At 33.3% G+C, this 23,908-nt stretch overlaps 1 protein-coding gene and 1 non-coding gene across 6 annotated transcripts in view; one reads left to right on the top strand and one right to left on the bottom strand.

Annotated features, from left to right (window-relative positions):
- SMARCAD1 (SNF2 related chromatin remodeling ATPase with DExD box 1) overlaps positions 1 to 23,908 on the top strand; it is a 72,362-nt gene that overhangs the window by 25,099 nt on the left and 23,355 nt on the right. For 2 of the 5 annotated variants that reach the window (XM_010953548.3, XM_010953547.3), the window contains exons 5-9: positions 88 to 154; positions 5,419 to 5,522; positions 14,733 to 14,834; positions 15,849 to 15,930; positions 17,456 to 17,847. In XM_010953548.3, coding sequence (XP_010951850.1) covers positions 88 to 154; positions 5,419 to 5,522; positions 14,733 to 14,834; positions 15,849 to 15,930; positions 17,456 to 17,847 — 747 coding nt within the window. Of the gene's footprint in view, positions 1 to 87; positions 155 to 5,418; positions 5,523 to 14,732; positions 14,835 to 15,848; positions 15,931 to 17,455; positions 17,848 to 17,927; positions 18,511 to 23,908 lie in introns of those variants that run through there. The other 3 variants (XM_045515697.2, XM_074343756.1, XM_010953550.3) reach the window with 3 other exon arrangements.
- TRNAT-AGU (transfer RNA threonine (anticodon AGU)) lies at positions 22,954 to 23,025 on the bottom strand. The gene has a single exon. It is a non-coding gene; the product is annotated as a tRNA-Thr (tRNA).

Raw genomic sequence — 23,908 nt, 5'->3', positions numbered from 1 at the left:
GCATTTGTTCTTAAATATTTTGGTAACTTTGTGAAATAATTCTTAGAGTATTATTTTTAAAATAGTAATCTTTTCTCATTTTATTAGTTGATTGAATCAACAAGCACTATGGATGGAGCAATTGCTGCTGCCTTGCTGATGTTTGGTGATGCAGGTATGCCTGACGTAGTTTCAAGCCATGTTGACTATATCTTCTCATTTTTAATATTGCTCCTCAGTTTTCCAAACTCCTTCATGAATTCTTACAGGAACCTTAGGAGCTATTAATAGCTTTGGGGTTTTTTAGATGAAAAGACTGAAGTTTAAGAAGATTAAGTGACTCATCTGAGGTCATACAACTATTTGGGAATTGGATTTTCTGGGTTGATCCTTCCCCCACCCTGCCAAAAAGGGAAGGAGGCAGTTTTTCATTGGTAATTTTGTTTGTTTTCTACAGATCAGATCTCTTTATAGTGATGTTTTGGGAGGTATATTCTCTTGTGTCCTTTCTAATTGCATTGTAGCTTTATTTACGTACACCTGAGTCAGTAGGAACATAATGTCTTGAGGAAAGTCCTAGCTGGTAATCAGCATTCCTTCATATAGTAAATATGTATGCTTTGTTCCAGGCTCAGAACACAAACTAAATACATTTGAAGGGACTTGCATTATAAAAGCACCTCCAATTTTTCTTTGATAAATGCTATCTAGATTTTTTGTTCTAACTTGTACATACCAAACAAGTAAAAATAACCTGTAATCCTTCTACCAAAAATGTATTTAAGGGATGAAAGCAAACCTACACACCATTATAAAACACACACATTAGGTTACAAAATATAATTATAGTATTGGTTTGCATTTTAAGAAAAGTCATTTGATGATTTATCGTGGATAACTTATCAGTACAGTCAGCTACTTCATAGCATTCCTGTCTGACTATGCATAGGATTAGTTTATTAACTGTTTCTCTATTAATTACCATTTACATTTACATTATTTCATTATTATTGAACTAAAGTAAATAGCCTTGTAAATAAATCTTTTTTTATTGAAGTATAGTCGATTTATAATGTGTCAATTTCTGGTGTACAGCGTAATAGTTGTCATACATATACATACATATATTTGTTTTCATATTCTTTTTCACTATAAGTTACTGCAAGAAATTGAATATAGTTCCCTTTGCTATACAGTGGGACCTTGTTGTTTATCTATTTTATATATAGTAGTTAATATCTGCAAATCTCAAACTCCCAATTTATCCCTTGCCACTCCCTTCCCACCTGGTAACCATAAGTTTGTTTCCTATGTCTGTCTTTTTTTCTGTTTTGTAAATGAGTTCATTTGTCTTTTTTTTTTTAGATTCCACATATGAGTGATATCATAATAGTATTTTTCTTTCTCTTTCTGGCTTATTTCACTTAGAATGACAATCTCCAGTTCCATCCATGTTGCTGCAAATGGCATAAGTAAATCTTTATGTTGTTATTTTTATAGGCTAAACTTCAAACTAGGATGCTAAATCAAAAGGGTATACACATTTAAATTTTAATATATAGTTCAATTTTAATTTTAAAATTTCTGCCAATTTATGCTTTCATCAGCAGTATAAATAAGTGCCCATTATCGTAGGTGGATTTTTTTTGTTTGTTTTTAATTTTTTTGAAACTTAAAAATATACACAAAAATGGAAAATAGTACAATATTTCTCATGGGCCCATCATCTTTCTTCAACAGTCATCTACTTCATATTTATCCCCCTAAGTGGATTGTATTGGAGTGGATTCCAAAGATGATATTATTTTATCCACATGAAGTATTTTTAAACCTCTCATTTTCACCAATTTGAGCAAGGGAACAGTATTGTGTGATTAGTGGGTGCTGCCTACATTGAGTGTTAAGATTCTTCCTTTTCTTCTACTTGGTAGCTGTGTGACGTTGGGCAGTGTTGCCTAACTCTTCTTTGTTTCCTTAGCAAATAAAATAATATGATAATAGTACCAAACTCAAAGTTGTTGCGAAGAAGTGACAAAGTTAGTGTAAATTTCTTCTTATAGTGAGTGGCACATAGGAAGTACATAGTACATGTTAGCATTTATTTATTCTTAAGGGCCATCTGATGATAGAAAATGGTACCGGAAAAACTTGACTGTGTCTTCCTCATTACAGTATCCCTACTCTTAAAAGTTCCTGAAAAATGGTAGTCTCAGTTAACATTTGTTGAGTTGCTAAATGGTTTGGGAAATTTTAGATATTCTTTCTTGTCCTCTTAGTATATCAATATTCCACAGTATTCCCAGTGAAAAATTTGTAGAATAACTTTATTCCACAGTAGTATCTAATCTTTTTTTTCCTCAGCAACTTACATCATTCAACTTTATTCATTAATTTAACAGATACTTATTGTGCACCCACTGCTGGGCACCAGATGCTATTTTAGGCACTGAGAATATATATGGAAACAAAACGTGCATAACAGTTGCCCTCCTGAATTTTTTACAGTCCTCATTAAATTTGAACTTTAGCTGAGTTTTTTTTCTTCTCATTCTCGTACTAGACTTTGATATTTTTTTAAAAAGTCAAGAGGCAAACTACAAGGAGAGAAGAAATCAGAGTTTTCTTGTTTTTTAAGTAAACTTTTCTTGGTTCCTTTTAGAATGGACAGGACAGTCATGTCAGTCATTTTCATCTTTAATGTAGTACACTTTAGAGGTAATGTGTAGAATGATAGCTTTGTCTTACCAAGATAAGGTATCCTTCAAGATACTGTATCATTAAGACATGAAACTATTTTTGGCTTATTAGGACAATTTTCAACATAAGGACTTCTTTTTAATATATTCTTTTTCAGATTCTTTTCCATTATAGGTCATTAGAAAATACTGAATATAGTTCCCTGTACTGTATAGCAGGTCCTTGTTGTTTATCTACTTTATATGTAGTGTATATATATTAATCCCAAACTCCTAATTTATCCCTCCCCTCCACTCTTTTCCCCTTTGGTAGCCGCAGTTTTCTATGTCTGTGAGTCTGTTTCTAGTTTTTAATAAGTTTATTTGTATCTTTTTTTTTCAGATTCCACATGTAAGTGATATATGATACTTGTCATTCTCTAACTACTTAATATGATCATCTCTGCGTCCAACCATTTTGCTGCAAATGGCATTATTTCATTCTTTTTTATGACTGAGTAATATCCTGTTGTATATATGTAACACATCATCTTTATCCATCCATTCATCTGTTGCTGGACATTTAGGTTGCTTACATGTTGTGGCTATTGTAGGTAGTGCTGCTGGGAACATTGGGGTTCATGTATCTTTGAACAGTTTTATCTGGATATATGCCCAGAAGTGGGATTGCTGGGTCATATGGTAACTCTATTTTTAGTTTTTTAAGGAACCTCCATACTCTTTTTCATAGCAGTTGCACCAATTGATATTTCCACCAACAGTATAGGAGGACTCCTTTTTCTCCACACCTCCTTCAGCATTTATTATTTATAGAGTTTTAAATGATGGCCATTCTCACTGGTGTGAGGTGATGCTTCACTGTAGTTTTGATTTCATTTTTCTAATAATTGGTGATGTTGAACATTTTTTCATGTGCTTGTTGGCTGTCTGTATGTTTCTTTGGAGAATACCTATTTAAGTCTTCTGCCCATTTTTGGATTTTTTTTTTTTTAATATTAAGCTGTATGAGCTGTTTGTATATTTTAGAAATTAATCCCTTGTCCATAGCATAGTTTTTGAATATTTTCTCCCATTCCATAGGTTGTCTTTTCATTTTGTTTATGGTTTCCTTCACTGTGCAAAAGCTTTTACGTTTAACCAGGTCCCATTGCTTAGTTTTGCTTTTATTTCCATCACTAGGAGATGGATTGAAAAAAAAAATTCCTGCTTTTTATGTCACAGACTGTTCTGCCTACATTTTCCTCTAGAAAATTTTAGAGTATCTGATCTTAAGTTTAGGTCTTTAGTTCATTTTGAGTTTTTGTATGTGGTGTTAGAGATTGTTCTAATTTCATTCTTTTACATGTAGCTGTTCAGTTTTCCCAGTAAGCTGTCCACTTATTGAAGATACTATCTTTTCTCCATTGTATATTCTTAACGCCTGGTGTAGATTAATTATAAGCACATGGATTTATTTCTGGGCTTCCTGTCTTGTTCTATTGATAGATGTGTCTGTTTTTATGCCAGTACCATACATACTATTTTGATTACCGTAGCTTAGTATAGTCTGAGGTCAGGGAGTGTGATTCCTCCAGCTTCATTTTTTTTCAAGATTGTTTTGGCTATTTGGGGCCTTTTGTGTTCCTGTGCAAATTTAAAAATTTTTTTGTTTCAGTTCTGTGAAAAAAATCTGTATATTGCCTTGGGTAGTATGAACATTTTAACAATATTGTTTCTTCCAATCCAAGAACACGGTGTATCTTTCCATCTGTGTTGTCTTCAATTTCTTTTATCAGCGTCTTAGTTTTTGGAGTACAGGTCTTTGCCTCCTTAGGTAGGTTTATTCCTAGGTATTTTATTCTTTTTGATCCTTTCCTTAATTTCTCTTTGTGATATTTTATTGTTAGTGTATAGAAATGCAACAGATTTCTGTATATTCACTTTGTATCTTGCAATTTTACCGAATTCATTGATAAGCTCTAGCAGTTTTCTGGTGGCATCTTTAGGATTTTCTATATATAGTATCATGTCATCTGCAAACAGTGACAGTCAGTTTTACTTTTTTTTTTTTTTTTTTTCAGTTTGAATTCCTTATATTTCTTTTTCTTCTCTGATTACTGTGGCTAGACCTCCAAAACTATGTTGAATAAAAATGGCAAGAGTGGGCATCCTTGTCTTGTTCCTGATCTTAGAGGAAATACTTTCAGCTTTTTACCAAGGAATATGATGTTAACTTGGGTTTGTCATATATGGCCTTTATTATGTGGAGCTGTGTTCCCTCTGTGCCCACTTTCTGGAGAGTTTTTATCATAAATGGATGTTGAATTTTATCAAAAGCTTTTTCTGCATCTATTGAGATGATCATGTGGTTTTTATTCAGTTTGTTAATGTGGTGTATTGCATTGATTGATTTGTGAATATTGAAAAACCCCTACGTTCCTGGGATAAATCTCAGTTGATCATGTTGTATGATCCTTTTAATGTACTGCTGGAGGCAGGTAACTTTGAAGTGACACTGGTGCATAACCTTTTTAATACTGGAGAAATACTACATTTTTAAAGTGATTTCTACTTTTGAAAAACTGAAAAGAGTCTGTTTACTTTTCTTTCAATTCGGTTGACATTTATTGTAGAAATAGCATTGGGCCTGATATCAAGAGAACTATCTACAAGTATTTTCATTATAATAACACTTTTGCCTTTGTTTTGCATTAATGATTCTTATAATATCTGTACAAACTTTTAACGTCCTTCTCTGTTTTAGAAGGTGGTGGACCCAGGAAAAGAAAATTATCTTCTTCTTCAGAGCCATATGAGGAAGATGAATATAATGATGACCAATCTATAAAAAAGAAGAGACTGGATCTTGTGAGTTACATTTGAATTGCAGTATCAAAATCATCTGCTTAAGCACAGAATATGTTGAGTTTGTGGATATCAAACCTGAAAATATACCTCAATGAATCAATCCTCTCTCTCACAACTAAGAGAACTTACGTTTGCATTTTATTTGTGACTGCTGTTGCTTTCTGTTTAATTAATCTAGTATTATTACTTATCTCTGAAGTACAAAATTAATTTTAAAAGGTATCCTAGTGGTGTGGTAAAGTAACTTCTTGGGAAAATTTGCTTTTAATTTAAATTTTACTTTATAAAATTTATACATACATACGGTTGTACACAATTATGTAAAACAACTGTTACCATTGCCAGTACCATTTTCTCCTCCCCAGTGACAGCTCCTTATAATTGTTGAAATAGAGGACTCTCTTGATATTTAACTACTTATCGAAAATTAATAGTGGTTATGCTTTTACTGGGTTACTCTGGTTTCCCATTAACTTTTACTTTATAAATATATCTACTGAGAAGCCTCCCAGTGAATCTAGACATAGTCTTCCCTGTCTTTATTCGTGACAACACATGAATAAACACAGTTTCTTTTTGGTAATCAAAATCAAAATCTGTCACTCCAACAAGCACAGTAACCTCTTTCTTTGCCTCAGTTGGTGGTATATGAAGCCCTAAATAGCAGGTGACAGTCTCGACCCTAATTTAATGGGACAGTTGTTGTGTCCTTCCATGAAAGTATTCTTCCCTTGAGAGAACTAATAATGGTAGGAAGTAAAGATTCTGTAAGTTTTTAGGTGTGAGGAACAACTGTGGTCTGAGAGACTAGGCCCACATTTTAGTTTATATACCTATATATAGGCTATGTGAGAAATAACATCATGTATTTTTAAAATTTTTTTAATTAAAGTATAGTTGATTTACAATGTTGTGTTAGTTTCAGGTGTGCAGCAAAGTGATTCAATTTTACATACATATATTCTTTTTCTGATTCTTTTCCATTATAGACAAGATACTGAATATAGTTCCCTGTGCTACATACAGTTGGTCCTTGTTTATCTGTTTTATGTATAGTAGTATGTATCTGTTAATTCCAAACTCCTAATTTATCTCTCCCTCTCCCCCTTTTCCCTTTGGTAACCATAAGTTACTATATCTGAGAGTCTGTTTCTGCTTTGTAAATAAATAAGTTCATTTGTATCATTTTTTTTCTATTGCATGTAAGTGATACCATATGATATTTGTCTTTCTCTGTCTGACTTACTTCACTTAGTAGGAAAATCTCTTGGTCCATTCACGTTGCTGCAAATGGCAGTATTTCACTCTTTGTGGCTGAGTAATAGTCCATTGTGTGTGTATATATACATATACATACATACATTTATATATATATCACATCTTCTTTATTCATCTGTCAGTGGACACTTAGGTTGCTTCCATGTCTTATCTGTTGTACATAGTGCTGCTGGGAACATTAGGGTACGTGTATATTTTTGAATTAGAGGTTTCTCCAGATACATGCCCAGAAGTGGGATTGCTGGATCATAAAGGTAACTCTATTTTTAGTTTCTTAAGTAACCTACAGACTGTTCTCCATAGTGACTGCACCAATTTACATTCCCACCAACAGTGTAGAAGGGTTCTCTTTTCTCTATACCTTCTCAAGCAAGTATTATTTGTGGACTTTGATGATGATCTTTCTGACCTGTGTGAGGTGATAACTCATTGTAGTTTTGATTTGCATTCCTCTGACAACTAGCAATTTTGATCACCTTTTCTTGTACCTGTTGGCCATCTGCATGTCCTCTTTGGAGTAATGTTCATTTAGGTCTTCTGCCCATTTTTTGATTGGATTTTTGTTTGTTTGTTTTTGATAATGAGGTATCTGAGCTGTTTGTATGTTTTGGAAATTAATCCCTTGTCAGTAGCATCATTTGTGAATATTTTCTCCCATTCCATAGGTTGTCTTTTCATTTTGTTTATGGTTTCCTTTGCTGAATAAAGGTTTATAAGTTTGATTAGGTCCATTTGTTTATTTTTGTTTTTATTTCTTTTGCCTGGTAGACTGACCTAAGAAAACATTGCTACGATTTATGTCAGAATGTTTTGCCTGTGTTCCTTTCTAGGAGTTTTATAGTGTTGTGTCTTACATTTAGGTCTTCAATCCATTTTAAGTTTATTTTTGTATATGGTATTAGAGAATGTTCTAATTTCATTCTTTTACATGTAGCTGTCCAGTTTTCCCAGGACCACTTATTGAAGAGACTGTCTTTTTTCCATTGTATATTCTTGCCTCCTCTATCAAAGATTAATTGATTGTAGGTGTATGGGTTTATTTCTAGGCTCTCTGTTCTGTTCCATTGATCCGTATATCTTTTTTTGTGCCAGTACTGTGCTGTTTTGATTACTGTAGCTCTGTATAATTGTCTGACATCGGACAGTAATACTGCCATCTTTGTTCTTTTTCTTCAGGATTGCTTTGACAATTCAAATCTCTTGTGGTTCCATATAAACTTTAGGATTATTTGTTCCAGTTCTGTGAAAAATGTCCTGGATAATTTGATCAGGATCATATTAAATCTGTAGATTGCTTGGGTAATGTGGCCATTTTAACAATATTAATTCTTCCCATCCAAGAGCATAGGATATCTTTCTCTTTCTTGGAATCATCATCAGTTTCCTTTACCAGTGTTTTATAATTTTCAGCATATAAGTCTTTCAGGTTTATTCTTAGATTTTTTTTTTTTTGATGCACTTTTAAAAGAGATCGTTTTTGACTTTTTATTTCTGATAGCTCACTGTTAGTGTAAAGAAGTGCAACATTTCTGTATGTTAATCTTGTATCCTGATTCCTTGCTAAATTTGTTTATCAGGTCTAGTTTCTGTGTGGAGTCCTTAGAGTTTTCTATATGTAGCATCATGTCATCTGTGTATAGTGATGTTTTACCTCTTCCCTTCCAATTTGGATCCCTTTTATTTCTTTTTCTTGTCTGATTGCTGTGGCTTGGACTTGAAATACTAGGTTGAATAGAAGTGGTGAGAGTGGACATCCTTGTTCCAGATTTTTGCAGGAAGACTTTCAACTTTTTACCATTGAGTATTATGTTGGATGTGGGTTGTCATAAATAGCTTTTATTATGTTGTGATATGTTCCCTCTATACCCACTTTGATAAGAGTTTTTATCATGAATGGATCAGAATTTTATCAAATGCTTTTTCTGTATCTATTGAAATGATCATGTGGTTTTTGTCCTTTCTTTGGTTGATGTGGTATAACACACTGATTTGTTTATGTTGAACCATCCTTGTGACCCTGGGATAAATCCAGTTTGATCATGCTGTATCATCCCTTTAATGTGTTGTTGGATTCCGCTTGCTAATATTTTGTTGAGAATTTTTGCTTCTATATTCATCAAAGATACTGGCCTGTAATTTTCTTTTTTTGTAGTGTATTTGCTTTTGGTATCATGGTGATGGTGGCTTCATATAAGTTTGGGAGTGTTCCTTTCTCTTCAATCTTTTGGAAGAGTTTGAGAAGGATCAGTATAAGTTCTTTTATGTATGTTTGGTAGAATTCCCCAGGGAAGCCATCCTGTCCTGGACTTTTCTTTGCAGGGAGTATTATTTTGTTTTGTTTTAATTACAGATTCTATTTCACTTCTAGTGATTGGTTTATTCAAATTATCTATTTCTGGTTTTTTTTTTTTTTTTTTTTTTTTTTTTTTGGACAGTGGTCATTAGGTTTATTGATTTATTTATTTTTATTGGAGGACCTGGGGGTTTAACCCAGGACCTTGTGCATGCTAAAAACACATTCTACTATCGAGTTATACCCTCCCCCTTATCTGTTGCTTCTTGATTGGGTGTTGGTAGGCTGTGTTTCTAGAAACTTGTCCATTTCTTCTAGGTTGTTTGATTTGTTGGTATATAATTTTTCATAGTATTCTCTTACAGTTTTTTTTTTATATCTGTGGTATCAGTTGTTATTTCTCTCCTTTCATTTCTTATTTTGCCTATTTGGGTCCTCTCTCTCTTCTTCTTGGTGAGCCTGGCCAGAGGCTTGTCAATTTTGTTTATCCTTTCAAAAAACCAGCTCTTGATTTTATTGATTTTTCCCTATTATTTTCATCTCTATTTTATTTAAGAAATAGCATCATATTAATTGCTGATTCAAAGCATTTACTTTGCTTGTACATCTGTTGAACAGCATATTAGCTTTGAGGGTATTATCAGTAAGTTCACATTCTGAATTTTCTCTAAGTGATACTGCTGTTCTGTAAGCCAGCTGCTTCTAGGTATTGAGGCACATAATAAGATCAGTGAATTCCATGGACTTGAATCCATTTGATGTGCTTTTCTTCCAGTGAAATTAACTCCCCTGGTCAGAAACATTGATTGTTGTGTCATAGTGTACTGTTCCTTAATTAAGCTTTCTATATACCTGCATATGATGCATTATTTTCCTGAGGGTCTTGTAACAAGGAACACAAACAGTGGCTTAAACAATGAAAATACATTGTCTCACAGTTCTGAAGGCTAGAAGTCCAAGATCAAGGTGTCAGAAGGGTTAGTTCCTTCTGAAGGCTGTTCCATCCCTCTCTGGCTAGCTTCTGGTGATTTGCTGGCAATCTTTGATATTCCTTGGCTTGTATATCTTTGCTTTCGTCTTCATACTGTGTACTCCCCATGTGCTTGTCTATCTCCAGATTTCCTTTCTTTATAAGGACACCAGGCATTGGATTAGGGCCTACCCTAATGATCTCATTTTAATTTGATTACCTGCGTAAAGACCCTGTTTCCAAGTGAGGCCACATTCTGAGGGCGTTATTCAGCATGGGAATTTTGGAGGAAGAGAATTCTATTCATAACTGCTTTTACTAAATGCAGGTGGATAGGAAAGGCTAATCCAAAATAGTTATATTACTGTCTATTTCATGATGAAAGGTCAAATGTAATCAACTTGCCACCAAACAGTTGACTAAATCTCCCAAAGAATGGTGCTGTTACCAGAATTCATTGATGGCTTCTACTCTTGGCAGGTTGAATACTCACCAGTAGCAATAGCCAGATAAATCTTGGGATGAGAAAATCTTATCTTGTTAATCTCTGTGCACAGACTCAGTGCATGTTGCCATGGCCATTTGTATATAGACCTATTGAGCATGCATCCAAGTGGCTGTGGTCTTATTTTGGTTCACAGAATGGCTCATCTTATCCACTTGATTTTTTAAAAAACTCCTCTGCAGTAGATGCCTTTTGCTTAACATTTACATGGAAAACTGTTATTCTTATATTCTGTTCTCAGAAAAACTTCAACAGCAACAAAAGAAGTTGAACAGTATACCTCTTCTGTAGACTTCTGGTCACTGATCTTCCACTCTCATTCTTCTCCTTAGCTACTGTCCATGATATATCATTGATCTGTACCTCTGGCCATTTCTTTTTATACAAAATAGACAGCAAGTTGTACTTCCCAAAGTTGTGCATAGGGCTGCTTTCTTAATGTGATTATATTATAGTAGTTGTTCATTTTTAGCTGGTTCAAACAATTATGTAAACTCTTTATAAAGCAAGTTTAAGATTTTTCTCCCACTTTATCTGATAATCATAAAGAATTTCCCATAGTGCAGTAGATATTAGGTGAAGAAGTAAAGCAGAGAAGTAAATCCCATGGGAGTCTGAGACACATCTGTGCATGCAGCTTACTTATGCTTCCTGAACCTGCTCAAGTCCAGTCTCAAATATAGCATTTCCACTCGAGGATGGGTTGCTCTGCTTATCCTCGGGGTAGTCTTGGGAGATCAGATACCCAGGTCACATAACAGCTCTCGTCTCCTGGTCACTTGAGGTCCCACAGTCAGCCATTCTGGTCCTGTCAGGACTCCCTTTCAAAGCCAGCAACTATTTCACAAAAAGATTAGTTCATTCTGTTTTTAAAATGTCAGTTTGTTCCCAATGCAGTAAATATGTTAGAGAACAGTTTGTGTATAACCTGAATTTTGCATTGTTTATGTACAAGTTTGTCCATGAGAAATACTATATAGATGAACACAGAAAACTGCACCCAGCTAAACTAGGCCACATAAGAATAAAATGAGCATACCTCAGACATCTACTGGCTGCCTCATTTCACCAACTTTGTTATCTCACAAGTTTGTGTTATGCTATTCTTCCATGTTTGTGAAATTTTCTATTTGAAAAAAGCACTCATTCAGCATCCCAAACATATCTAAGCATTCTGGTTCAAAAACACTACACAGTGCATACAAAAGGAAAATGAAATATTGAGAAGCTTGAAACAAACATTTGGAAAGAAATGAAAACATGTGATATAGATACAGGCATAAAGGAATCGACATTGTGGACTGTCAGAGACAGTGCCACAAAAATTAAAGTGTATGACTGGATCATCTTAAAATGTTATGAAATCAATAAAAAGATGCATAAAGAAATAGAAGAAAAGGAAAAAATATGGAGCATTTTTATTAAAGACCAAAGGGTGAAAAAATCAGGAACAACTGTTTTCACGTGGACCTTTATATCTAAACACCTTAAATGGAAAGCACTGTATCCTGCAGAACTGGCTTCTCTTAGTGCCAGTCGTGATTGCTGTAGTAATTTCAAACAATGTTACAAATCCCTAAGCTATCAGCTGTTACACATGGAATCATGAATGCAGATGGGAAAGCTGCAAAAGAATTTCCCAAAGCTATAACTCTTCCAATGCTGACATCCCCAAAGAAACTTCATATTTATTATGCCATATTTATTGTAGTATTTATCTCTTAATGATTTAATGTGTAAAATTATGCTACCCTTTTTTAAGGTTTCTTTCTCTTTTTTTAATGTGTCACTAATGAAGTTTTTGAATGTTGTAGCTCTAACATAGTTTTTCTCAAACATTGTAGCTTTAATTTTCATGATTTTGCATGGCACAGTCATTTTTTGGAAATGCGTGTGTCCTGTTATAGCATAACAGACTATAGTTGTCAGCAGAAAAGGACATGACTTCCCTTGTAACCATATGGTCTCTGCGACGATTTTCCTACTGGGGATTGCCACATCTGGTTGGAGTCATCACTCATTTGTTTATGATGATTTAAACTAATTCTCCAAGACCCATTCAGCTTTTGCGTAGGCCAGGGAGGCACATTACATTGGGATCTGGGGTCTGTCAGTCTCTGCAGTTTCTTCAGAAATGTGGTGTTGGTGCTGCTGCTGCTTCTTCAGGGGGTAATTCTTGCGACTTAGATTTTGTGTTTTCTACAATTGTGGCCCTTACTCTATGGGTCAAGGAGCTAATGTCAGATTTCTGTCAGTGCCAAATATGTCACGTCTCACTCTGCTTTCTGGAACCAGAGAAATAACCATAGGATTAATTTATAACCCCTGAGCCCAGTGAGACAGATTTGAGCCCAAATTACATGCTATCGTGTATTTAATTCTCAAAAGATATTTACGGTTTTCTAAATATTTTCACTTTTTTTGAGGTGAAGTTCGCATTGTGTAAAACTAACCATTAAAAATTCAGTGACATCTAGTACATTCACAGTGTCGTACAACTTCCACTCCTGTCTAGTTCCAAAACAATGTTTTCACCCAGTAACAGCATGCTGTATCTTTTAAGCAGTTTGTCCCCTTTTTCTTTTTCCCCTACTCCCTGGCAACTACCACTTGGCTTTCTGTCTCTAAATTTACCAATTCTGAATATTTCATATAAATGTAATCATATAATATGTCACCTTTTGTGTCTAGCTTCTTTCACTGAGCTTAATATTTTTGAGGTTCATTCATGTTGTAGCATGTATCCATACTTCATTCTTTTTAAGGAATGAATAATATTCCATGTTATGGAAATACTACAATTTGTTTATCCAGTCATCCTTTGATGGACATTAGACTTAATTTAAAACCATGAATGTGCTTATATAAATGACTAAAGTTTAGGAAACACTTAGGCAGTGGAAAAACACTGATCTAGAGTAAGACACCTAAGTTTCTTTTTGTACCTCAGCTGATTATTGTCCATCTGTGACCTTTAAAAGGATTGTTCTTGGAGTTTGACTGTCTTCAACTATAAAGCAAGGCAGCAGTAAGTTTTTGAGGGCTTTGAAATGCTTTCTCTAAATATTACTGTTTTATTATTCCCCTTCTCAAAATCGTACTGCTTTCAGAGTAAAGACTGACCTCAGTTTAGTACTCTAGGCCTTAAGCAGTATTAGCTCTGGTTTAATTTTTTAGCCTTATAGCCTATCCATGGTCTCTGTGCTCCAACCCAAATAGGCCACTTACTATTACAAAAACACATCCAGTTTTCTTCTTCCTACCGCTAACTTCCGTAGCATTGTATGTCTCTGTCTTGTGGAACTTCGTCTATTCCTGTGTGCAAGAGAGGTTATCACTCACAGGTTAGATATTTCTATCTTCAGTAACGAAAGGGAAAAACAGCATTGTTGTTGTATAAGAAAGGAGGTAGAAGAGAAAGTATGAAACTGTACTTTTCTCTCTGTTGTTTGTATAGCATGTGGTACAGTTCTAAGCAAAGTAGATAAATACTTTTAGATTAACTAAAATGCAAGATTTTACTTATATATGAACCCAAGGAACCTTCTTTTGCTTAAATGTGGAATTTTAACCAGTTTCTTCGAATGAAATTAGGTGACAGAAAAGATGGAGGTAAGTATGTATGAGTAGCCACAGTTATTCCCAAATTAATGTTTAGTTTATATATTATTTAGTTTCATATAAGTTTCTTTATCATTGTGTCATTTTTGTGTTGTGACTGAAAATTAATATTTAAGCCAATCAAGACCGAAGTAAAAGCAGACTTCTTTTTCTCAGTATTTAAAATTTGTAGGGGGATAGAAAATCGTGAGCATAGATGAGTTTGTTTTGCCATTAGCTTGAAGAGGCTTCAGTATACTTGAAAATTTTGAGTTAATTTGAGGATCATTCTAGTTGTTTTATTTAGCACATTTATCTCATTTTGAGCATTGTATGAAGTATGAGTTATTGGATATGCAGTAAAGGTCTTTCAGTGATCTTAAACCAGTAAAATTTTTTTGTCCTTAAGATATGAATTTGTCAATTTTCACATGAGCAAAAAGAAACATTTTTGAATTCTTCTGATCAAATGTGGTAACTTCCAAGTCAAGTCAAAATATAGATGTGATTATCTTAAGACTACTGATGATCTCTTAAATTGGTTCTCTTTTTTCTCTCCTTTAGGGAGAGGAATCAAATGAGTCTGCAGAATCTAGCAGTAATTGGGAAAAGCAGGAAAGTATTGTATTGAAATTGCAAAAGGAATTTCCCAATTTTGATAAAGAGGTGAGTAGTCATGTATAGGAATGTAATGTGTGTGCTAAATGTTTATATTACAAAATAGTGTTTGAGATCAACCATGTGAAAAGCTTAGGATAAGTTCTGCATTTTTCTGATTAAATATTCTTTTTTATCAATATTATAAAATATTTTTGAACTGCTTGTTAATTCTTTACATTATTTATTTATCTTATTTCCTAGCTATAGTATCAGCATTGTAATCGTAACAAACATAGCTGTAGTAACAGTTGTGAACTCATATAAAATGTAAATCATTTATGATGCCATCTATAACCCCAAGTCACCTGTTTTAGCTTTTTTCATATTCTCACCCTTTAAATTTTTCATGAAGTTTTTTTTGAGTGTAATAATGCATTGCAGTGTAGTATTCCATAAGCTTTGGTCTATTTGCTAGATAGGAAAAATGCTTTCAGAGTCGGTAAAGACCCATGCCAAGCATGCCAGTGCTAAAAGGACTTTTGTTCAATCACAAGATTGTATATGGAAGCACATTATTTGTTCAACACTGGGAATACATTTACACTTGTATTGATTTATTCAGGTACATGTGCAGGTAGTACATCTGCTAAATTCTGATGAGCTGAATGCAAAATCTTGTTGCTGTACTCGTTCTTTACATATGTTCAAATTACATGCTTTGAAGTTGGCAGTTTATAAAAGCCTAGCTTCATGTTGAAGTATAAAAGCTTAGCTGCATGTTGAAGTTTAATTGAGCAAACATTTTTTTGGTACTCTGGTATCAGAGCACTTCCTAGTCAGAGTAGAAATGCAAAAACAGTTAGGCTTCCTTCCCTCTGAAGAAAGATTGTTGTATGTTTGCAGAGGTGAAATTATATACACAGAAAGCATTTTTAAAGCAACATAAAAATAACTATGAAATAATCTGATATGAATTCTAGTAAGTTTTCAGGTGCTTTACTTATTTATAAAAGAGTATAAAGGTTTTTTCAACAAGTTAATTTTAGATTTTTAACAAAAAGATCAATGACTTATTTCTAGGAATTAAGGGAGGTACTCAAGGAACATGAATGGATGTACACGGAGGCTTTAGAATCTTTAAAAGTGTTTGCAGAAGACCAAGGTAATTATTTTATGTCATTATAGAAATTTCATGCTTCCCAATATATTGTATTTTAGTATATAAAAAAATAGTAATCCTGTTAGCTAATAATCAGAGAATGGGATTGCAAAAGATGTTGGAAATAATGATGTACAAAAGTTTTAAATGACCAGTTCCCAAATGGTTTAACCTGTTCTTTAGTGCAGTGTAAAATCAAACAATAAACATCTTTTTCTACTTGGCTAACTTTTGTTACAGTTAAGGCTACTTTTAAACTACCATGTTTTATGGAGTACAAAGGAAACTTTTTTTTTTTTTTTTTTTACAGTTAAACAGCTCTCAGCCAGAAAGGATCTAACAATTGCTGGTGTCTTAAAATCATTGTAATGTAGATGTCCTAGCCTGCACTTAAATGAATATCAAAAGCACCAGTATCAGAAACATATAAGATGGATATCACTGGCATGGAACAAAGTCCCTGATCTCATAGTGAAACATTCTTAACTTTGGGAACCAAGTGGTAGGAGAAAAGTAGCAGAAAGGAGTTGAATCACACATCTTTATAACATCCTTAAGCAGGAATCAAGTAGACTAGCTCTTCATAATTGCAACACCAGCTTTTTACAAGCCCAACACAGTGGCTTTAGGTGTTTTGTTTGTTTGGTAATGAATTATTTTAGGAAATGCTGTACAACAAGTGCTCTTGATGGCAAAGAGAATGATATTGTGTGGAGTAAAGAAAGCCACCAGTATCACCAATTCTGAGTCTGAAAAATGATTCAGAAGAGAAAGATTATGAGTGTGAAAAAATTTGAGGAACACTTAATCAATTTGTCTTGCTTACTTTTTTATATATGTATAAGAATGAATGTACGATAATCAATGTGCAAGTCTAAAAGCTCTTTGAGTAAGTAAAACATAAACATTCTAAATAATAAAATATGGTTATAGGTTAATGGTTTGCATTTTCTTGCTGGTACATAAAATAGCAGTGTACCTCCAACCACAGGCATCTTAGAACTCTGTGGACTATGATAGACTAATTAGTTATAAAGTAGTCGTGCTTTTCAATACTAATGTATTTAAATGATTTTTAGAGTAATGATGGACCTAGGATAGTGGAGATGGTGAGGAAAAAATTGATTTTAATTTGGATGGTTTTAGTTTAGGGTGAGTGTTGCTTTTACTGCACCCATCAGTGTTGGCCTGGGGATAGGACTGCTAAATAACATCTGGGACATCTTACATATATGCATCTGCCACTTAGGTGCTTGGAGTCTTTGTTAGAAAATGAGGATTTAAGTTTAATTCATTAAAAAAAAGGTTATCTGTTTTTGAAACTATTTCAACTCATTGTATAACTTCTAATTCTACTTCAGTATTTCTCTTTATATCAAGATTCAACAATAAATCATAATTGAGTTCTGTATTGAAAAGAAAGGTAGATATATTTAAACATTCTTCTTATCTTATTTGAGGTCATATATCTATATTTATATTCAATTTATATCTCTAATGTAGTTATTTTTACTTTCTCTGTACACAGATATGCAATATCCTTCACCTAGTGAGTTTCCAAATGGAAAAGAAGTTTCTTCAAGAAGTCAAAATTATCCTAAAAATGCAGCTAAAACAAAACTGAAACAGAAATGTTCCATGAAACCACAAAATGGTTTTAACAAGAAACGTAAAAAAAATATATTTAATCCTAAAAGAGTTATTGAAGACTCTGAGTATGATTCAGGTTCTGATGTCGGTAGTTCACTGGATGAGGACTATAGTAGTGGTGAAGAAGTGATGGAGGATGGCTATAAAGGTAAAATTCTTCACTTCCTTCAAGATGCTTCAATTGGTGAACTTACTTTGATTCCTCAGTGCTCTCAGAAAAAGGCTCAGAAGATAATAGAACTCCGGCCCTTTAATAGTTGGGAAGCTCTGGTAAGGCTACATTCTTTTTTTTTTTTTTCCCCTGTGTGTGTTTAATTCACAGTACCGTTTATAGTCAAGGTGTCTTCAGCCCAGGGAAGCATAGATGGGTGGCCTTATCCTGTGTAGAGTCAAACATTATTTTCATGGTAAGCCAATAGTATTTCAAATAGTGTCATATGACCTAATTTTGAATGAATTAAGGGGTGATTTTCCTGAAAAAACCCAAGCTGATTGGCTGGGCATACTGTCACTCATTCTTTTGCATAGAAACTTGGTTCATTTCACTGAAGAAGAAGAAGAAATTAGAGCTTACATTTAGGAAGGAGTTGTTTGCTAGCCTGTTCTGATCTGTTACTGCTGAGACACCATGCAAAAAGTGAGAATGTGGCAGAAATTTTACTACAACTACTTGAAGAGCAATAGCAACGTCCAGGGGAGCTCCATGATTCAAAATGCCAGCCTAAGTGTTTTATGCTTCACCACAAAAGAAGCAATTGTTTATTTTATTTTTCTTTTATAAGTGACAGCTCAATCTCTAACATGTTTTTCTTGATTAAACAACGCGGCCATTTTATGGAGTGTAGCAGGCTGCAGCGTTTTTAATTGGAAAGATAGAAAAGTGTGTGGAAGCCTAGAATTCAAGCGTTAGGTGAAGGGAAGGCATAAGCACTGGTAAGTACACTTTGCATGATCATTTTCTGGAATTTTGTTTTCTAGAAACAAATTTTATCTAAAGAAGCTGTATTTTGAGTTTTATAAATGTCAACAGTCAGCAAATCTTATTCATACAGAAAAATACAAGGACTCTGTCTTTTAAATTTTGCTTCAACTTTTGTGAGAATGTGAGTTTTTACAGCATGAATTCTAAGCAGGCCCTGCTGTGAAAGCAATATGGATCTTTTTTTTTTTTTTACAGCTTTAGAATATGAAGTGACTCGATGTTTTATAAATTTTTAGGAGGTTTTATTCCCGAACTTAAGGAGTAAAGTTGCTTTTGTGATTAATTTTAAACTTGTGACAAATTTGTATGAGCCTAAGTCCCTTTGATGAGTATCTTAAAGTGTCAGGGTAGGAAGGTCCCTGAACAATGGTTGTAAATAGCATTTTTTAAAAAATTAAAATACTTGAAAAATACAGAAACACCATTACTGGTATTTCATGCCTTTAAAAAAATAAATAAGCCATTCGTTTTGCCTAAAGCCTTTGCTTTTCCAGAGAACATCTGTCAAAGCAGGCTCTTTCAAAACTTGTTCGGCTTTGCCTGAGTGATTTATTTGCTAAAGTATTTGCTGAAGGGCTTTCTTGTTCTTCTTTTCTTCCTTTTCTTCTTTCTTTTAATCTTTAATGGTCTCCTATGTTATTGCAGAGTCGGGTTGCTCAGGCTTGTTGGGATTTTAATTTGTTTAATAAGGAATGCAATTATCTGCACCAGTGTGTTTAATCACTGTAACTACTTGCCCACATATCTCATAGTAAAAATAAATTATACCAGAGTTGTGAATGCCAGATGCTTTTAAAAATATTCAGCAACTTAACATGTGGAAAGCATATTTCCCCTACTAATTAATTGGCGTAGTTTAAATTAGTCTTGACATGAACTTGTAGATAGATATGCATTACCTACTTAAACCTCCTATAGCATCTTGCCCCCTTTCTAGAAGTTAAATATGGAGACTATTTTTGCTAGCCATTCATCTAAATGTTGATTATTTTATGTGATAATTAAGAAGTAAACTTGATACTTGAGTTCAGCGAATATAAGGCTTTGCTATCCTGAAAATGTTAGTAAATGTAAGTTTTTGGAAATGAACAGTTAAAATTAGCAAGTCGGTATTTATAAGCTTTTAAGTTTTAAGTTGCTTAGAACTTTAAGCTTCTGCTTTCATTTACTTTAGAATTTTGAATGTAACTGATTTAAAGAGCAATTTAATATCTTAAAGTCATCAAAGGAAAGGTCATATTATGTACATTTTGGTTAAAAAAAAAACTATAAATTTGCTCCTTCCCTATTTTTTTAATATGTATATTTACTGAAGTCAATTTGCTCCTTCCCTATTAATCAGAGGCTTGGTAATGTACCTGTGAATCACTCCCCCATCCAAAAAAAAAAAAACATTTACTTTTGTTTTCAAAACTACTGTTTTTAGAAAAATTCCTATGAGAATTAGTCGAAGTTTTAATTATGTCCCTCAGTCATACTTTCCTGGAAATTATAAGGCATTATATATTAAGAACAGTGTGCAAATGTCTAGTAAACACTTAACATTATTGTGGAAGCTTTTTTTTTTTTTTTTCAGTCTTAAGGATTGGGAGATTTGGCAGAACTTTAAAATTCATAAATATTTCATTATAGTGCATACTGAGCCAACAAATCAAGTATCTGCATATATTTTAATTATGATTTTTGCTGAAATAGAAGTCACCATAACATTGGTAAATTGAATGTAATCAGTATTTCATTGTCTTATTTTATTAAAAAATTCATTTGATTGTGAAAATTATGGTAACTGCCTTTTAAAACAGAAGTTGAAAAATTGAACATCATTATTATGACTGTCAGAGGATTATACTTTTTAAAAAATTAAAATGCTCTGAGATATTCTAGTCACCCTTATTTACATGAGGAAAATTTGGTTATTTAACTAAATAAGTGCATTATATAGGGATATTTATGTTTGCAGCTTTATACCCTTTTTTAAAATCTAAATGTTTGTCAGGTTTTCATAGTTTTCCATTCACTTATTTTTCTGCTTTAAGAGCAAAAAGTGCATGCTCATCATAAGAAACCACAGCATTAATTCATGTAGACTTTGGAAATACAGCAAGTCAAAATATCATTAGTTTAAAGACATGTACTGTTAATATGGTAAAATTGGGATTTTTATCACCAGATTTTATACATTTAATGGCATCAGTTCACCAACCGCTTACTGAATTTTTACCTAGCTTTGTGCAGAGTAAGGTGGGGATGCTATTATGTCTATGATAATCGTATTATATTAATCTTTATACTTTAATCAGAATAGTAGTATATACTGACCAAATTAAAGATTTATGAATAGCTTATTCAGAAATGGCTCAGCCTAAAAACTTTTCTTATGTGCATTTACTTCCTTAACATTTAGATCAGCATAAATGCAGTTTGTTTTTTTTTTATTGTTAACCAAGCAGCCCAGGTTTAGCTCATATGGAAACATGTGCTGCTCCCATCTACTAGTAATTTAGACCATAGGTTTTCTTTTTGCTGTGTTTTCCTGGTGGTTGTGAAATGTCTGTCTAAATTTGTCACTTGAAGTATTGTAATGCCTACTCCTTCCTTCGTGATAGAGTGGCTTCAGTAAATTTGGGTATAGGATTACTGTATTCAGGCTTTGTTTTCATTTTTATAACTTTGGTAAATATTTACTTAAAATTATAAATACATTTTGAGTACTTTATAGGCTGCTGCCAGGTTTTCATAGCAGTGAATAAGATTAGGACTCTGTGCTTAAGAATATTACTTTTCAGGTGGGGAATTAAATCTGCTTTTGAACAATTTCTCTGTTCCTATAGAAATTCAAAATTATTCTTACTATAAGAGTGACACACTGTGGCAAGAGATAGGTACTTCAGTTAATGACTATTTTTAAAAGATTAAGGCTTTAAAGTAATACTTGATTTTTTAATCAAAGAGAAAGTAATCAGGGCCATGTTGATGGGTTTTGTTTTTTTTTTCATGTAATTATCCGGTAAGTACCAATTACTTTTTTTTCTTTCTTCCCTCTGAAAAAATAGCTTTATCATTTTTTTGAAGAATGACTTGTTTTCTTTGTCTACAATTGAAACAGTACATGCAAGAACAAAGAAGAAAGTCAAGTTTAGCTAAAATTCTACTAGATACCTGCCACTTAAGGCTTTATTGAGCAACCATCTGCTTATGCATATGTTTGTATTTGTCATATTATGTAAACAAGATCATATTTTTAAAAAATTTTTATTGAAGTATAGTTGATTTACAGTGTTTCAGGTATATAGCAGTGGTTGAGTTATACATATAGATATGTACTCTTTTCCATTATAGGTTATTACAAGGTAGAAAATAGTTCCGTGTGCTGTACAGTAGGTCCTTGTTGTTTATCTGTTTTATTTATAGTAGTGTGTATCTGTAATCTCAAATTCCAAATTTATCCCTCATAAGGTCATATTTTGTATATTCATCAATAACTTTAGATTTACTTGTAGATCCCGCATTTATACTCTACATTTTATTAAATCTTGTTTTAGTAAAGCTAACTTACAGGATTATTAAATGCTTTTTGTCTTCAGAAAACAGTAACATAACAGTAGACTTTTTCTTACACCTTTCTTTGAGGGAAGTCACCATGTTCTCTGTCCCTATACACACCTAATGAAGATATTGTGAAATTAAATATTTTTTAATTTTTTTTATTATTTATGCATATATTAAGTTAACAAATAATTCTACAGGCTTATTCTCCCTGAAAATCCATATCCATCCCCTTCTCTAGCCTATTTCCCACACTGCAGATAACTGCTTCTACTTCTTCTGATTCTTTTTTTTTTCCCTTAAAAGTACATTCTTTATTGACAAGTCAGGTTAATCTATAGTGTATTGTTGATGTTAATAATACTTCTTGCTTAAAGTAGGAAAGGACTCTGGAGTAAGTCAGGTGTTTTGCTTTTCTCTAAAAAATTTAAGAATTTCTAGTAAAATTTTGCCTTAATGTTCAACAAAAGTTTCTTGAAAAGAAGTCTGTAAATAAGGCATCAAATGTTAGCCTTCTGATCAGAAAAATTTGACCAGTGTGCAGCTTAAAATTATTTAGTTTTTTCCCTAGAAAATGGATATTATGATATTATACAAAAGAACCACTGTGAGGTATTTTGGGATATTTCCTGATATGATTCATAATACTTAAAAAAAATTTACAAAAGCTGTCTGAAGAGCTAGCCTTCCCCTTTCCTATGTGATGCCTCTACTCTTTCCACCACCTTTGAAATTGCTTTTGTGACATCATCAATGATCCACTGATTGTTGGTTCAAAGGACATCTTTTTTTTTTTTTTTAATTATTGTGGGGGGTGGTAATTAGGGGATTTTATTTATTATTTTTAGTGGAGATACTGGGGGTTGAACCCAGGACCTTGTGCGTACTAAGCATGAGCTCTACCACTGAGCTATACCTCCCCTCCCAGTTCAAAGGACATTTTAAATTCTTATTCTGCTTGACCTCTTTAAGGAACTCGAAACTTTGCTTCTTCCTCTCTCAAACTCTTATTCTGTCTGTTTCTTAATACTTTCTGGATATCTCTGGATAATATTAAACAATGCTTTAAAATTTTTTTTCAGTTGTAGGCTTTATCTGTTGACATGACATAAATATTGTTAACATTTTGGCAGGATTAGCTCTCTTATCACTGTCTGTCTCACCTCTTATGCCCATTTCCAGTTCCCCAATTCTAACAGTATGTTAATGTGGTAATTTTGAAAATAATTTTCAGTATCTACATTGTTAGACTATGCAAATGCCTTTCATAGCTGAGCCATGTAATATACTACATGGTTACTTTTTTTTTTCTTGCTCAGCATTGTGTTCTCTCTAGTTATTAGTTGTCTTGGTTTTTCTGTTTTCTTAGTTTTTTGTATACTTAAAGTTCAACTCTAAACTCTTCTCCAGTTGTCTAAATTTCCCGTCAAATTTTAGACACTTCAAGTATTTTATCAGTTGCATCATCTTGAAGCAAGTCTCTTCTGGAGTCTTATGACCTACTTTGGACTGGCCATATTATAGACCAGCTTATCAACTGTGATACTGGGATCTCATTTCCCCAGCGTTTTGAAAAATCTTGTTTTTCTCTCTTGTGTTGGATCTCTTGTTTCTGAGTTCCATTCCTGCCTCTTTATTTATCCCCTTGGTTTTGTAAATACCTACTAGGAGATGGGTGAATAATATAGTGGAGCTAAATTGCCTAGATGGCCTGCTTTCGAATCCCAATTCTGACATTTTCTAGCAATTTACATGACTTAAAGCAAGTTCTTTCTCTGTTCCTGTATTTCTTCATCTGTAAGT

The sequence above is a fragment of the Camelus bactrianus genome, chromosome 2 (assembly GCF_048773025.1).
Source record: "Camelus bactrianus isolate YW-2024 breed Bactrian camel chromosome 2, ASM4877302v1, whole genome shotgun sequence".
NCBI lineage: Eukaryota > Metazoa > Chordata > Mammalia > Artiodactyla > Camelidae > Camelus > Camelus bactrianus.
Note: the sequence above shows the minus strand (reverse complement) of the source record. Positions and strands in the feature narration are given on the sequence as shown.